Consider the following 17,128-nt stretch of genomic DNA (forward strand, 5'->3'; position numbering starts at 1 on the left):
TGGATGCTATCTTTGCTTCCTTTGCTACAACCATTAGGAAACGATGAGAAATAAAATAAATATATGATTTTGAAATGAAACAAATAAATATGAAATAGAAATAAAACTACAAGTAGATCACGAGAAAATAAGGTACATGATAGTAGATTTAGAATGAATGAGCTGGAAGGGGCCTTGGAGGTCTTCTAGTCCAGCCCCCTACTCAAGAAGGAGAACCTATACCATTTCAGATAAGTGACTATCTAGTCCAGGGGTCTGCAACCTTAAACACTCAAAGAGCCATTTGGACCCGTTTCCCACAGAAAAGAAAACACCGGGAGCCACAAAACCTTCCCGTGCCTGACTATTTCTTGAGCGGCCACAAAACTAGCATAGGTAGTTGAATTAAATGTTCTTTTTTCTTCTGAAACTTTTCTTTTCTTGGATTTATCCATGGTTGGCCTACCGGGGGTTGAAAAGCTCAATAAATTGGGTGCCGGCAGATATCACACATTGGCAGTTGTGACACATATTTTGAGTGACAGGGACCTGCAGCAGAGGGGTGAAAGAGCCACATGCGGCTCCAGAGCTGCAGGTTGCTGACCCCTGCTCTAGTCTCTTCTTAAAAACAAGCTGAAACAAGTAAACAAGGAGGACTTAGGTGTGCAAAATTACCATCAGAAGCCAGACGTCCTGAAGCAAGATACAACTGGGGAGAAACTCATCATCTCAATGTTCCCCTGAACCTTTTACTCCATTTTTACACTGGACTTTTCAAATGAAAAAAATGAAAATGAAATGTTTGGAGGCGTAGGAAAGAAAGAGGTGCTTACTTATCTTGCAACTGTAACCTGTGTCCCCAATTCAAGGATTTGACGTAGTTTTGAACTCCTTTGGCCATCACAGACCTGGGGGACAAAGAGAGAGAGAGAGAGAGAATTTACAAAGCTGAATGGATTTAAGGGATTTAAAACGGATTTAAGGACAGGAACAGTGGTGGGTTTCAGATTTTCTTACCCCCGGTTCGTCCTGCGCATGCACACTCGCTCCGTGCGCCTTCCCTGTAGGCGCTTCGCTTGCACGCCTTCCCCACATATGCCCGGTCTTAAAAATGTGCCTAAATAGGATGGCATAGAGCCGTGATGGCGAACCTATGGCACAGGTGCTGTTGTGACTCCGACCCCTGAGGCCGACTTATTGGAAGGAGAAGGCTCCGAACATGAAGGAGTTGGCCAGGCCTCCCTCTCCAGGACCCTCCTCTCTGGCAATGCCTCAGGTGTCTCCCGTAGGAGAAGAGATTGGCCAGGAGCCAGGTATCTCCTCGCAGTTGGACAGTGACGAAGATAAGTCTTGGCTGGATCCACGCCAGCGTCAGAGAGACAAGCGCACGCAGCAGAAAAGGAGGCGTGCTAGAGATTAAGCTGAGTCACTGGACCACACCCCACAGGGGATAAAAGGGGGTGAGGTGGCCATTCAGACTCTGTGACGGACAAAACTAACTACTAGCGAGTCACATTGTATCTTTGAAACAATGTTATCTGCCTTGGATTTAATACGGACTGGACTTGACAATTCTTGAACTGTGTGTATCTTGTTTGGGTTTATCTGTCGGAGGAACAACCCCTCCCTCTATGAGTAAAGTTCTTGGCAAGCAGCTACTGGGTTGCTGCCAATCCTCTTATCGAAAGAATTTGTTGTCTGCCAGTTTTATTTAACCCCTGGCTATCTGTTTGTGTGCGTGTGTGAGACGGGGACAGAACAGGTGCCACAGGGAGCCGTATCAGTGGGCACGTGAGCATTGCCGTAGCTCAGCTCCAGTGGGCATGTGTGCGCCGGCCACTTGATTTTTGGGCTTTTCGGTCCTACCAGAAGTTGGGAAATGGCTGTTTCTGGCCTTTGGAGGGCCTCTGGGGAGAGTGGGGAAGGCTGTTTTCCCCCTCCCCAGGCTCCTAGAAAGCCTTTGGAGCCTGGGGAGGGTAAAAAACAGGCCTACCGGGCCCAGTGTGCCATCATATGCTAAAAGGGGGGGGGCGCATGCACAGGGATGGGGCGCATTGAATTATGGGTGTGGGCACACATATGGGCAACCTCGCCGCACTCCCCCCGCTTTTAGCACGCGACGGCAAAAACGTTAAGCCTGTTCCTAGTGTGTGCATGTGCAGAGCTGCCAGAAGGCACGAACAGTTAAAATAAAAGGGATGACTCAGGAGTAAGGCCTGGAGATGATTGGCCACTCCCATAAGGCTTAAAAGAGAAACAAAGGCATTTGGTCCTTTTGCAGGACAGCAACATTGCTAACTCTGTTTCCAGTTGGCATCTCTTGTTTGTTTCTGATCTCCGTGGGGCTTTGCCAAGTTAGGCCTTTGGCAGGATGTCAAAGAAGATAAAGATTGGTGATTATCCTGAAGGACTTCTTCCGAAGGACTTTTCTTTGCAACTAATTGGGACTCAGCTGGGAATGAATGTAATTCTCAGCTGTTACAATAAAATAGGGTTTTTTGGGGACTAATTGTGTATTGTAATGACTCAGAAGCCTAGGTCACAACAGGTGACCTAGGTTAGCCTAAATTTTTAAAATCTTCATATTTGAAAGTGAAATTATTTGGGGCAAAAATCCTCTTCCTTCTAGGCAGATGTATAGCATAGAATGGATGAATCCACAGACCAACCCAGTAGAAGACAACGTCCTACAGCCTTTCTCCTCTACAGTCTTCCTCTTCCTAGTTCTTCTAGGTTCTTTTGAAGGGTTTATGCACAGGTAAGTTGCAAAAAACAGATAGGAGAGTTGTCTTACCAGTCGTGACTGATACGATGGGGTACGTTCCAGCCATAACGTTGGGCATCTCGGACCGAATGTCCCAGGAGAGCCGCTTGGTGCATCAACTTCTTCGGAATACAACCCACGTTCACACATGTCCCACCAAGCCCCCATTTGGTTCCTGGAGAAGACAAAAAGCCTCATTCATTGGTGGGGCTTGTTCCCACGTCCTGAGCAATGTCCCGTTATATCCAACCATGCCATCTGTTGCATTTATGAGCAAGTAACGTCAAGGGGGAAACCAGATTCACTTAACAACTGTGTTACTAATTTAACCACCGCGGTGACTCACTTAACAAATATGACAAGAAAAGTCTTAAAATGGGGCAAATCTCACTTAAACAAATTTCTCACTGAGCAACAGAAATTTGGGGCTCAATTGTGGTCGTAAATTGAGAACTACTTAAAGGTAACTAACTAAAGGTAAAGGTTCCCCTCGCACATGTGTGCTAGTCGTTCCTGACTCTAGGGGGCAGTGCTCATCTCCGTTTCAAAGCCGAAGAGCCAGCGCTGTCCAAAGACGTCTCTGTGGTCATGTGGCCGGCATGACTCAACGCCAAAGGCGCACGGAACGCTGTTCCCTTCCCACCAAAGGTGGTCCCTATTTTTCCACTTGCATTTTTTCTTACGTGCTTTTGAACTGCTAGGTTGGCAGAAGCTGAGACAAGTCACCGGAGCTACGTGGCACTAGGGATTCGAACCGTTGAACTGCCGACCTTTTGATCGACAAGCTCAGTGTCTTAGCCACTGAACCACCATGTTCCTCCTATATTTACATCACTCTAAATCAGGAGCATTCAACTTTGGATAATTTTTAAGATTTGTGGACTTCAACTCCCAGAATTCCCCAGCCAGCCTTAGACATTTAAAGTTACAACAAGGACAGATTTATTTGCTTGCTTCTTACCTCTTGGAGAAGGATCCACATAATCTAGGACAGCTACCTTCTTTCCAAACTGGGCAGCTTAAACAAAGAGAAATAAAAGTTACAGGTCTGGTTGAAGAAAAGGATACAGTCATAGCAAACTGGTCCAAAGACAATTGAAACTTTAGATAAGCATCTTCTATTTGTTTCCCCCCAAATTCTGTTGTCGAGGGGTGGTTTCCAACTTTTTTCTTGATCAATTTGCTATTGACCAGTTAGGGGGCACTATAGGACCGCTTTTGGCTTTGCATCCCAGCACAAGAATAAAACCGGTCCTACAGTGTCTCTAGTGGTTAGCAGCAAATATAACAATTCTGGGGAAGAAATGCAGGTAGTGACAGATTTTATTTTCCTGGGCTCCAAGATCACCGTACATGGCCCACGTTCCTCCCCAACCTCCTCACGGTCTGAGTCTGCCACCAGCTCTGCTGGCCACTGGCGGGCCACAACAACAGCTATAGCGGTACATGGGAAAGAGATGCTTGGGAGACAGGCAAAGAGAGATGCTGCCAAGGGAATTACTCAGATAACAGACTGCTTAGCTCACAGTTGTATAGTACCCTGTTTCCCCGAAAATAAGACATCCCCTGATAATAAGCCCAATCGGGCTTTTGAGCGCACGTGCTAAAATAAGCCCCCCCCCCAAAAATAAGCCTTCCCTGAAAATATTTAAACGCAGAGCTGGAAATCAGGTAAGACGACAAGAGGATGCTCCACGCACCCCAAAATAATAAGACCTCCCCAAAAATAAGGCCAAGCGCTTATTTCAGGGTTCAGAAAAATATAAGTCAGGGTCTTATTTTCGGGGAAACATGGTAGGTGGAGAAAGATGCTTAGAAGGGATCCTCCCTAGTTTGTCAAGCTGTAAAGGAGATGGGGAAGAATTGCCCTCTGAGACTTGCTAGATTTTGTTAATATAGCTGTCAGACTGCGGTGCTATCTCAAAATTAAATGAATTTCCAAATTGCCAATCTTTAAGGAAATCTTTCTTTAATTGAGCTCAGCCACCGGATCATGACTCTGCGCGGACAAGACTGACCTTTTGCCTCCCAATCCCTCCCTTTCCGATCCCCAAATCTCTGCTTCTCATTGGCTGTCTTCCAAGTCATTCTTCAAACTTCTTTTCCTCGTCATTTCCCAGGAATGTGCCCCCTCCCCTCATTTCCATGACAACCGGGCTTCAAAGGGATTTAGCAGGCAAAAGTTTCAGAGTTTATCTTTCGCACTCCTCTGCTCTCTCTATGCCAGCATTCCAATGCTGACAATAGCTTTATTATCTGAGGGACTGTCTCTTGCCGGTCACATCCATCCGACCCACTAGAGCAGGGAGGCAAGGAATGTTGCGGGTCCCATCTCCTAAGGAGATATATCTGGCAGGACCCAGAAGAAGGACCTTCTCTCCCTCTGGAACATCATCCCTCCAGAAATCAGCTCATCTTTTGGAAGGCCCTGAAGATGAAGTTCTGCCAGCGGAACCTGAGGAACCCAAAGCGGACTGGAGTCCATTAAATGGATGGTATGAGTGTGTGTTGTTGCCGGGGTGGTGGCTTATTATTTTATTATCCATACTCCACCCCACAAGGGATTATGGGGTCATTAAAAGATGATGATGATATTAGATTTAGCACTAAAGTTCTCTGTTAGAGGTGGAGCTCTCGCCTCACAATCAGGAGGCTGTGAGTTCGATTCTAGGTAGAGGCAGATATTTCTCTCTCTGGGCACGTTGATAATATATCTGCTGAATATAACTCCGTACCGGTAACAGGAAAAGCATCCGGCCAGTAAACACTCAGCTCCATTTAGTTGCCCCATTATTATTATTTTATTATTTTTATTTCTTTTATTATTTTTATTTCCTGTAAGCCAATTTGAGTCCCCGTGAGCGAGCAAGTGGCCATATAAACAAACAAACAAGTCAAATTAACTTCTCTAAGTTATATTTCCCATCTGAGGAGGACAAGTCCACACCACAAATCCCATCGACATACCTTCTTTAGCACAAGCCAATCCACCAGAGCCTCCTCCGATAACAAGAAGGTCGTATTCATTCTTCCCTGTTTAAAAGAAAGAAAACATTTTAAAACAGCGGTAGATATTATTCAATGTCACCTTCAAATGAAAGTCCGTGGCCCGCAGTAAGGTAATGAATTGTCATATCATAAACTTCTTTTTGCATTGGTTTTTTTTTTTAAGGCAACAGTATTCCAGAGAGAAGGATAATGGGGAGAACTTTAAAACATCTATCTGTCTATCCATCCATCCATCCATCCATCCATCCATCCCATCTATCTCTACCTATCTATCTATCTCTATCTATCTATTTATCTCTATCTCTATCTATCTCTCCCTCTATTTATCTACATCTATCTATCTCTTATCTCTCTCTATCTACATCTTTCTCTCTTTCTATATCTATTATATATATCAATCAATCAATCTATAATCTATCTATATCTATCTCTATCTATCATTCTCTCTCTCTATCATCTATCTATCTATCTCTCTTATCTCTCTCTACATCTTTCTCTTTCTATATCTATTTATATCTATCTATCTATCTATAATCTCTCTCTCTCTATCTATCTATCTCTATCTATCATTCTCTCTCTCTATCATCTATCTATCTATCATCTATCTATCTGTCTATCTATCTATCATCTATCTATCTATCATCTATCTATCTATCTATCTATCTATCTCTATCTATCTATCTATCTAATCTATCATTCTCACTCTATCATCTATCTATATATCTATCTCTATCTATTTACCTCTCTCTCTCTCTCTCTCTCTACCATTTCTCTCTCTCGCCCTCCCTCCCTCTCTCTCTCCATCTACACACACACACACACACAGACACACACAGAAAGAAAAAGTGGGGAAGAGCTTTAAAACATTTACACACAGAGAGAAAGAAAAATGTGATTATAGCTTTAAAAAAAATCCCCAGCCACCAGTGTGAATTAAATCATATTTAACTTTAGAGTTTTCCTAAATTCTTTGCTTTTAATGTTGCAGTCACAGCTATCTTCCACCCTTTAAAATGCCCCTGATCTGCAGAAAGATCTATTTCACTTTTTAATTGTTTTGCACTAACAGTTCCGATCACAAACAATTCTGGGTTTCTTTCATTTTCATCTCTGAAAGGATGGAAGTCCGCCAAACATCCTTTGCTCTTCTTCCTTTTGGGATATCTAAAACCTCAGGCCGAACAAAGGGGGGAAGAGAGATAAGTCACACAAATATTTATTGTTTCAGTTTATGAATCCCAAATCTGTTGCAAGAGCGAAAAAACATCATGGCATGTAGCCAGCAAGGACAGAGAAACCAGAAGAAGTTACAAAGCAACCAACCCAGGAAAATTCAGGAAATTCAGTGATTATTAAATAGTCCAGAATTATTTGGACAATGTTATCAAAGTTAACGGTAACATTATAACAGAGTTGGAAGGGACCTTGGAGGTCTTCTAGTCCAACCCCCTGCTTAAGCAGGAGGTCCTTTACCATTCTGGATGAAAGGCCGCCCAATCTCTTCTTGAAAACCTCCAGTGCTTTTCTTTTCATTGTTTATTCTATTCTTCCATTACTTTGCTACTGTTAGAACAGAATAACAGAGTTGGAAGGGACCTTGGAGGTCTTCTAGTCCAACCCCCTGCTTAAGAAGGAGTCCATATATACCCGTGATGGCGAACCTATGGCACGTGGTGGGGAAGGCCCGTTTTTTGCTCTCCCCAGCCTTCAGAGCCTTTCTAGGTGTCTGGGGAGGGCGAAAACGGCCTTTCCCACCCCCCCGGAGGCCCTCCGGAGGCCCGAAATGGCTGGAAGTTGGCAAACGGCCCTGAGGCTTGCCCCAAAGAGGCCTCTCCTATCTTATTCCCTTCTCTCCCTCAGGCTGGCCCCATTGATCCTATCCTATCCCCTTCTCTCCCTCAGGCTTGCCCCACAGAGGCCTCTCTTATCTTATTCTCTTCTCTCCCTCAGGCTGGCCCCACAGAGGCCTCTCTTATATTATCCCCTGCTCTCCCTCAGACTGGCCCCATTGATCCTATCCTATCCCCTTCTCTCCCTCAGGCTTGCCCCACAGTCCCTTTTGGGAGAAGGGCTGTATACGAATTAAATTAAATTAAATTAAAATAAAATAAGAGGCCTCTCTTATCTTATTCCCTTCTCTCCCTCAGGCTGGCCCCATTGATCCTATCTTATCCCCTTCTCTCCCTCAGGCTTGCCCCACAGAAGCCTCTCTTATATTATCCCCTGCTCTCCCTCAGACTGGCCCCATTGATCCTATCCTATCCCCTTCTCTCCCTCAGGCTTGCCCCACAGAGGCCTCTCTTATATTATCCCCTGCTCTCCCTTTCAGGTGGGGAGTAGAATGTCTAAACTCCCAGCCTGCAGGCTGGATGAGTCACGTGCTGGACATGCCCATGCCCAAGTGGCAGTTGGAACAGAGTTCTTTTCAGGTGGGGAGGGGGAGTAGAACGTCTAATTCCTTAGCATCAGAGCGTGTTAATAATAATATAAGAAATGCTAATGATCTGATAGTCATTTCGAAAAATCCTTTCTTAGTGAGTACCTAGAAGCCAAGAGGAAGATACGTGCCAAATTTCAAGTTTGTAGGCTTTACGGTTCTGGAGATTTCGTGATGATGCGTGAATGGTATTTCGCTTTTATATATATAGATATGAGGTTCCCATTCTGGTGTCCGAGCCATATAATCTGAACTATTAACTAAAATAGGGCCTCTGCATTGCCTGCATTCCAGACTTGAGGCTGGAGGCCATCCAGTTCCTCCCATTTGTCACCATCATAGTATTTCTGGCCAGCTGCCCGACTTGCTCAACAAACCGAGAAATCAACAAGGGAAGAGTTTCGATGCCATTGCAGCCCTGACATGTCCTGCTGAGAACTACAAACCTGTCCTTTCCCCACTACATTCTTCAACCAGGAGAGGAAAAGGTAAGGAATCTCGTGGAAGCTTCGGGGGTTCCAGATCCCATGTTAATCGGTTGACAGGAAGCACGGTTTAAGGCTAGAAGGGTTGATCTACAGCAGTGGCCCCACAGAAAAGAAAACACCGGGAGTCACAAAACCCTTCCCGTGCCTGATTATTTCTTGAGTGGCCAAAAAACTAGCATGTGTAGTTGAATTAAATGTACTGTTTTCTTCTGAATCTTTTCTTTTCTTGGATTTATCCATGGTTGGCCTACCGGGGGTTAAAAAGCTCAATAAACCGCGTGCCGGCGGGTGTCACACATTGGCGGTGGTGAAGCATGTTTTGAGCGACAGGGAGCCACAGTAGAGGGGTGAAAGAGCCACATGCGGCTCCAGAGTCGCAGGTGGCTGACCCCTGTTATAGGTCATCTAGTCCAAACCCCCCCTCCCCCACCTTGCCTAAGCAGGAGACCCTACATCATTGTAGGAAGTTGGCACCCACCCCTTTCCTAGAAGAATGAAATATTTTGGGAAATATTAAAAAGGCAGAATATTATGTTTCCCTGGATGAGAAATGGAGAAGCATGTTTTAAAGACAAAGCAGCTCCCACCTTCCTGTCCCCCACACCTTTGTCAACGGGCCAGAGGCAGAAACTCAATCCTTTGTCAAAGGATCATCATCTGCAACACAATAGGACCCATCTAGGACAGAAACTCACCACATGGCACCTGGGAAGATTACATCAGCCAGCAAGGCTAGCTAAGAACCCCACCCCTTGCGAGTCTGACAACCAATCAGCATACTCTTTCAATAATTTCAAATTGGGGTATTTTAAATTTCTGGGATTTTAATTTGAGCCTAATTTATTTAATGATTTTAAATTTTAATCGTTGTTTTGTTTTGTGTTTTTAAATAGGCTGTAAACCACCCTGAGTCCTTCTGGAGAAGGGTGGTATAGAAATAAAATTATTATTATTATTATTATTATTATTATTATTATTATTATTATTATTATTATTATTATTATTATTATTATTATTATTATTATTATTTCTGGGACCCAGGAAGTTCAAAGCCAGAGAGGGCATAAAACCCCCGGGGACTCGCTGTATCTTCCTTTTTCTGTTCAGGAACTCAAACCATGTGATTCTGTCCACCATTAAACCATCTTTCCAAGCAAGTCTCCATGTTTCCAGTGTCTTTTTCCCCACTTGGAGCTGAACCCAGAAGGATATTTCTTCCAACACCATTTCTGACACAAATGACAAAAAATTTACCGCAAAGCATCAGGCGGCCTTCCTGGTGGGGTGGGGGGGTGGAGGCAAGTTTTGGGAAAGTTTTTGGCAACTTTTAAGCAAACCCACCCAAAACCCCAAGGCAGAGGAACAGAATATTTATTTATTTATTTATTTTTCATATTTGTATACCGCCCTACTCCGGAAGGACTCAGGGCGGTGAACAGCCATAATAAATACAAATACATATAGAAGTTAAAAACTATTAAGAAACAGATTAAGTAATTTAGGCTCAAAGATTAAAAACATCCACATTTATCTAAAGAGGTTTAAAACCCAATTTAAAAGCCAATTAAAAAGGGAGAGTTAGGCCAGACCAGCTTAGAATAGGGCTGAGCCTGCTTTTTTTTTTTTTTTTTTTTGCAAACTGGGGCTGCTGGGGATTGCAATGCCCACCTCCCACCCAGCCAGGCGTGCTGGCTTGTTCCCTCCCCCCACCCCCCCCCAAGAATCCCCCCCCACTTCGATTTGATGGGCTCCTTTGCAAAGCAAGGGAGGGGGGGGGGAGAAAGCAAATGTCCACCCAAGTTTCTTGCTCCCTGTCTCTCTGCGCCCCAACTTTTCTCCAGAGGGGGGGGGGGGGGAAAAGGCTGCAGCAGGCAGAAATGCAACAGGTGCAGCCTTTGGCCAGGCAAAGCTCGACCTGTTGAACGTCTGCCTGTGCAAGCAGTGCAAGGGGCCTCCTTCTGCTAGCTCTGCTGGAAATGAGGGACCCCTCCCTCCCCCAAGAAAGCCTCTTCCCCCTCCCCAGCCCACCTCCAAGCACCCACCCCCCAATTTTGCTTTGGAGGGGGGGAAAGGGGGGGGTTTCTACCTGCTGAAAGAGCCCGCGCCGTACAGCGGAGCCAGGGCTCAACCCGGAAGCGCCCTCTCCAGAGCGCCGCCATGTTGTACGGCAGCTTCGCTTCGCCTTCAGGGCCACTGAAGAGCTCGGGGTCCTTTTGGAAAGGCGGCTAAAGAAAGCGCCTGACGGCTCCTCCCCCGCCGCCTGAAAAGCGACTGCTTTTTTTTCTCCCGCGGAGAAAAGAGAAGGCGAGATGGGAAGAGAAAGAGGGTTCTCTCTTTCCTCCTCGTGGCTGGAAGAGCAGAGCTTCCGGGCAAAGCGGGGGCGAGATGAAAGACAGGCAGTTGGATAGACACCAATATCAGAGATGCTTATTTTGACCTGCGAGGGTGGGGAGGGAGAGGAGGAGGAGGAGCCTCTGCTGCCCAGGGAGGCGTGGCATTTTCCCTTCTGCATCTTATTAATATGGGTAAAGTATTAATATTTATTATATTTACGATTACGCATGTCTAATATAATCAAAATCTTAGCAATATGGGTACTAGATCCTTATCTATGAATGCTGATCTGGTTTGATTGTTGCATTATATTCTTTAATTTTGGGCGTTGCAAGGTTGTGGGCTATTTTTAATGATTTTTGGCCTTCCCTCCAAGAATTTATTAATCCGTGAAAAGTTTGCAGCTTCTTCTTCTTCTCCCCCCCTCCCCTCCCCTGCACCGCAGGCATCCAACTGATGCAGTTCTCCTTGGCATGAATGCACCAGCTAAGTTTAGGAGAAATTAAACTGGGCAGGAATCTTTCCATAGGCGGATCACACTGCAAAATAATCGACATTTTAAAATTGCAGGGGGTTTTAAGGTCTTCTGCCGATGACGCTTCGCCTCCCCAATTTTGGGAGTTTGGGATTTCTTTGAAATATTCAACTGGGGGGTGAAATGTAAAAATGTGTTACTACCGGTTCTGTGGGCGTGGCTTGGTGTGTGTGTGTGGGGGGGTGTAATGTGACTGGGTGGGCGTGGCCAACTTTTTTTTTTAAAAAAACTTTTCAAAGCATTTTTTCTAATGCTTTGAAAAGCCTCTGCCGATCAGGCAGTTCAGCTGGGATAGTCAGAGACTTTTTAGAAAATACCTCTCTGCTGGCATCATCAGAGAGCCTTTTTAAAAAAATGCCTCTCTGCCCATCAGGCAACTCAGCTGGCATCGTCAGAGACTTTTAAAAGCATTTTTTCGTTGGAAGAGGTGGTAGAAAAAATGCTTTTAAAAGTAAAAAAAAAAAAAAAGCCTCTGATGATCGTGTGGCTCAGCTAGGCATGGTTGGGGGTGGGGGTGGGCAGGGATTTTTGCTACCAGCTCTCCGAACCACCCGCCGCCATCGCTACCGGATCAGGCTATCCGGTCCGAACCGGGAGTATTTCACCCCTGATTCAACTGTTTTATTAATAGGGGATTCATAGCCTGGAAACTCCAAATAGACATCCCTGCAAATATGAATTTTCCTTTGAAAATCCATATTTTCGATCCATTTTCATAATGACTTTGAAAAGAAGGACATGGGGGGACATGATAGCAGGGTTCCAATATCTCAGGGGTTGCCACAAAGAAGAGGGAGTCAAGCTATTCTCCAAAGCACCTGAAGGCAGCACAAGAAGCAATGGGAGGAAACTAGTCAAGGAGAGAAGCAATCTAGAAATAAGGAGAAACTTCCTGACAGTGAGAACAATTAATCAGTGGAACAACTTGCCTGCAGAAGTTGTGAATGCTCCAACACTGGAGCCTTTTAAGAAGAGATTGGATAGCCATTTGTCTGAAGTGGTGTAGGGTTTCCTGCCTAAGCAGGGGGTTGGACTAGAAGACCTCCCAGGTCCCTTCCAACTCTGTTATTATATATTACATATTCTCTCATTGATTGCTGCCCATGTTATGGAAAAAGGGGATCTATTGAAGGCCAGCCTGTTAAAAATACAGGAGATTTGACAGGTGGGAAAAGAGGCTTTGTGTTTTTTTTTTTTTCAAATGTTTACTGCGTTTCTTAAAAGTTTGCTTGACAAGTATCACAGAGAAAAAGAATGTAGCAAGCTAAAAGGAAGAATAAGTATCATTCAAGGAAGTTTGTTACAGTATTGTTATAAGAGGCTGTAACGGTATGATGTTGTTTTGAAATATCGTGTTTTGCTTTTACATATTTCGTGCTGGATAAATAGTTTAAAATCGGACGTCGGGAGCCTGGCTAATAAACCATCCTAGGAATAAGGTTGAAACAACATTCCGAAAGTAAAACGGATGATATTTTGTGGTGTGACCGGAACCTATGCGTATCAGAATAAAATATTTGGCTAGTGGTGAAACTCTAGAAAAAGTGCAGAGAAGAGGAACTGGAATGATGAGGGGACTGGAGGTTAAAACATACGATGAACGATTGCAGGAACTGGGCATGGCTGGTCTAGTGAAGAGAAGGACCAGGGGAGACAGGATAGCAAGTCTTCCGATATTTGAGGGGCTGCCACAGAGAGGAGGGGGTCAACCTTTTTTGGAAACTTCCTGGAAACCAGGAGTGGGCTTCAAAAATTTTAGCAAGGAGTTCTCTGCCCGATTGCTGGTTGGGTGTGGCCATGGTGGGTGTGGGTTATTTGGCCTCCTGCACCATGGCAAGGGGGGGTGTTTTTGACCTCCCCGGGCTCCGGAGGCTTTTCTCGAGCCTCCGTGAGGGCGAAAATGGCCTCCCCAGGCTATGGAGGCCCTCTAGAGGCCGGAAAAGGGCCCGTTTCTGGCCCTTCCCAAACTTCTGGTAGGCCCGTTTTTCGCCTTCCCTGAGCCTCCATGCGCCCCCTGTACTTACCTGCATCCAAAACGGGCCGCATGGGGACTCCTGGGCGGGGCAGGGCGGGGCCAGCCAGGAGTGGGATCTGGGGGTTCTCCAAACAGCACAGAATCTTAGCTAGAGGTTCTCCCGAATCCTTGTGAACCCCCAGCAGCCCATCCCTGATGGAAACTGATCAAGGAGAGATATTCAACCTGGAAATAAGGAGAAATTTTCTGATGGTGGGAACGATCAACCGATGGAAGAGAAGTTGCCTTCAGAAATTGTGGGAGCTTCATCACTGGAGGCTTTCAAAAAGAGATTGGACTGCCATTTGTCAGAAATGGCGTAGGGTCCCCTGCTTGGGTGGGGGGTTGGACTAGATGACCTACAAGGTCCCTCTCCAACTCTGTTAATCTGTTAAAACTAAATGGAAGTCTTGGGAAGAATAGTTGATAGCTGTTGGGAAAGTGATTCACCCCTCAATACAGGTAGGCCTCGACTTACAACAGTTCATTTAGTGACCGTTTGAAGTTACAACAGCACTGAAGAAAGTGACCCACGACCGTTTTTCATACTTATGACCATTGCAGCATCCCCACACGGTCACGTGATCAAAAATTCAGATGCTTGGCAACTGATTCACATTTATGACGGTTGCGGTGTCCTGGAGACATGCGATCTTCTGGCAAGCAAAAAAGCCAATGGAGAAGCCCAGATTCACATAACAACTGCAACGATTCACTTAACAACGGTGGAAAGAAAGGTCGTAAAATAGGGCAAAACTCACTTAATCCCTGTCTTGCTTAGTGACAGACATGTTGGGCGCGAGGATGTTGCAACGGTTATAAAGTGTGAAAAACTGGTCAGAAGTCCTTTTTTTCAGTGCCATTGTAACTTCGAACGGTCACTAAACGAATTGTCGTAAATCCAGGACTATTTGTAAAAGGTCTCCTACCTTAAGCTGGGGGTTGGACTAGAAGACCTCCGAGGTCCCTTTCCTTCCCAGCCCTAGGATTCTATGTAAATCTGTTTAGATTGCACGTAAATCTGTTGGATCTGTTGAAATCTTCTGAAACAACTGATATTTGAGATGCTTGCTTTTCTCTCCTTCGTCCTCAAGCTAGTTTAGCAAGGGTGAACTACTGTATGATCCCTGTTTACTGAGAAACGTGTAGCAGCTTTTGACACGTTCAAACCCTCCAGAGGAAGCCATAATTAAGTGTTTGTGCAGATGGAAAGTGCAGCAATGATCTCCCCAGGGAAGAGATAATTACGTTCTCAGAATAGATCCCTTGATCTTGGGGGGGGGGTGGGGATCCCATCCTGATCCTAAGCAATCAGGCAGAGTCTAGAAAGATTTGGTTTATCTGGAGCACAAGCCCACTGTGGAATGGTTAGGAACACAAACGAACAAAAATACGAGCTGCAAAAATGTGTATGATCTCTAGATGGCAGCACAGGGTTCAGTTTTCCGTGTGCTTGTGGCCCTCTAGTGTTGGTTTGGTGTTTTATGTTTTATTTTGGGCCAATCACTAGGAGACGGTGAGTTCTAGTCCTCCCTTAGGCACGAAAGCCGGCTGGGTGACAGTCTTGGGACAGTCTCACTCTCTCTCTTAGGTCCAAACCTACCTTACAGGGTGGTTGTTGTGTGTGGGAGGGGAAATAGGAGGAGGAGGAGGCAAGCGCTTTAGGTATGTTCAGCACGTTGAATTCATTAACAGGCAGACAAAGGTGATAATAAAGAAATAAATAAATGCACCTCAGAGCACCTTCTCTCTGCTTTGAGGGCTTCAGTCACATGGAGCCAGCCCAGAGCAGTAGTTAAAGCACACCTGACCGAGCACCGTAACCAAGGAACCAGCTCCCTGTCAGAAGAGAACTCCGCTAGCCGAGCGAGAGACTGCCGTTGGTGCCTTTCAAGGACACCCGAAGAAAACGGGCAGGGGTGCCAAGCCGAGGAGGGGAGGACGAATCCGGGAGTAGCAGCAGGAGGAAGGGGGGCAAAGCTTGGAACCCTCCCTCAACCCACCCACCCTCCCGCTCCGCTTCCAAGGGATGTGCAAGTGATCCGTCGTAACCACAGACAAACCCCCGTTCCTCCTCGCTTACCTCAACCGGGAAGAATTCGCATTTCCACCAAGACACCCTTCATCCTCCTCTCCTCATCCTTGCCGGAAAGGTACCCATTTTTGATTTTTTTTCCACCCCCCCCCCCTTCCCCTCCTCTTCTGCAGCCCTCGAGTCTGAGGAGGGAGGGAGGGAGGGGGGGGTTTCTTCTCCGTTGCAGTTGTGTGTCTTATGTGTGTTGCAACACACACACACACACACACACACACAAACGCACCATTTTTCTGAGGGCTGGGAAGAGTGGAGAAGAAAAGAAAGAAAGCTTTGTCTCTCATTCCTGCCCTGTTTATCACTCGCAGAGAGCAAGAGAGAAAGAGGGACACAGAGAGAGAGAGGGAGAGAGAGAAAGAGGGACAGACAGAGAGAGAGAAAGAGGGACAGACAGAGAGAGAGAGAGAGAGGGACACACAGAGAGAAACAGAGAGAAAGAGGGACAGAGAGAGAGAGAAAGAGGGACACAGAGAGAAACAGAGAGAGAGAGACAGAGAAAGAGAGACAGAGAAAGAGGGACAGAGAGAGAGAGAAACAGACAGAGAGAGAGACAGAGAAAGAGGGACAGAGAGAGAAACAGAGAGAGAAAAGAGGGACAGAAAGAGAGAGAGAAAGAGAGAAAGAAGGACAGAGAGAAGGAAAGAGGGACACAGAGAGAAAGAGAATAAAGAGGGACACACACACAGAGAGAGAGAGAAGTTGAGGAATTAGAGGGGAGGCAAGATTTCAGAATAGCAGATCTAGTGGGGGCGGGGGGGGCGGGCTAGAGGCAGAAATACCACAAAAATCTGTGTCTTAAATCATGGACACTGTGGTCTTCTATACTGAGCTGCAATCTGGTGCGTAGAAACGGGAGGCGTTTTGTCCAAAAAAGAACGGAATGTGCCAAGGTGGTTTGGGATGTTGTTGATGATGGAGACTTTAAAAAGAGCTGATTGGGGTTAAGGTCGGGACCTCATCCTTTGTGGGGTGGGGGGAACCCTCCTCTCTCTCTCTCTCTCTCCTTCCCTCCTTCCATCCCTTCGTGTCTCTCTCTCTCTCTCCCCCCTTCCCTCCTTCCATCCCTTCGTGTCTCTCTCTCTCTCTCTCTCCTTCCCTCCCTCCCTCCGTCTCTCTCTCTCTCCCTCTCCCGCTCCCTCTCTTTTCTCTCTCTCTTTGGAAGGCAAGGCAGGAGCCCAGTGTCTCCGGTGTCCTGAGGACACCAGTTGAATGGTGTGGCCTCGGTCATCTTGAAATGGTTTTAAGCTCTCAAGTCCTCTCAAAGAGGTGCTCCTTTCTGGAAATAATGTTGAATTGGTGGTTCTGGGGGTTTTTTTTGGAAAGGAGGGAGGGAGGGAAGGATTTGCTTAAAAGAGGAAAGAAGGAAGAGTGAAGGGAATGAGGGAGGGATATAGGAAGGAAGGAAAGGAAGGAAGGAGGGAGGGAGGAAGGGAAAGAAGGAAGGAAGGAAGGAAGGAAGGAAGGAAGGAAGGAAGG

The 17,128-nt window shown here is 46.0% G+C and overlaps 2 protein-coding genes across 8 annotated transcripts in view; one reads left to right on the forward strand and one right to left on the reverse strand.

Moving 5' to 3' along the window:
- The window catches only part of TXNRD2 (thioredoxin reductase 2), a 43,920-nt gene extending 32,792 nt beyond the window's left edge, over positions 1 to 11,128 (reverse strand). The window contains exons 1-5 of the mRNA XM_060683840.2: positions 10,764 to 11,128; positions 5,711 to 5,776; positions 3,705 to 3,761; positions 2,774 to 2,918; positions 813 to 887 (exon numbers count right to left, since the gene is read on the reverse strand). Of these exons, the coding sequence (XP_060539823.2) occupies positions 813 to 887; positions 2,774 to 2,918; positions 3,705 to 3,761; positions 5,711 to 5,776; positions 10,764 to 10,836 (416 nt within the window). The 5' untranslated portion in view covers positions 10,837 to 11,128. The remainder of the gene's footprint in view (positions 1 to 812; positions 888 to 2,773; positions 2,919 to 3,704; positions 3,762 to 5,710; positions 5,777 to 10,763) is intronic.
- The window catches only part of COMT (catechol-O-methyltransferase), a 31,242-nt gene continuing 22,641 nt past the window's right edge, over positions 8,528 to 17,128 (forward strand). Inside the window, exon 1 of one of the 7 annotated variants that reach the window (XM_034435808.3) lies at positions 8,528 to 8,677. Coding sequence is in view for 1 of the 7 variants with exons in the window: in XM_034435809.3 (XP_034291700.2) it covers positions 11,101 to 11,202 (102 nt within the window). In the remaining 6 variants the exon portion in view is untranslated. Of the gene's footprint in view, positions 8,678 to 10,796; positions 11,203 to 15,620; positions 15,714 to 15,954; positions 16,919 to 17,128 lie in introns of those variants that run through there. The other 6 variants (XM_034435809.3, XM_034435807.3, XM_087880252.1 and 3 more) reach the window with 6 other exon arrangements.

Source organism: Pantherophis guttatus, chromosome 17, assembly GCF_059756535.1.
Source record: "Pantherophis guttatus breed Tessera chromosome 17, ASM5975653v1, whole genome shotgun sequence".
Lineage (NCBI taxonomy): Eukaryota > Metazoa > Chordata > Lepidosauria > Squamata > Colubridae > Pantherophis > Pantherophis guttatus.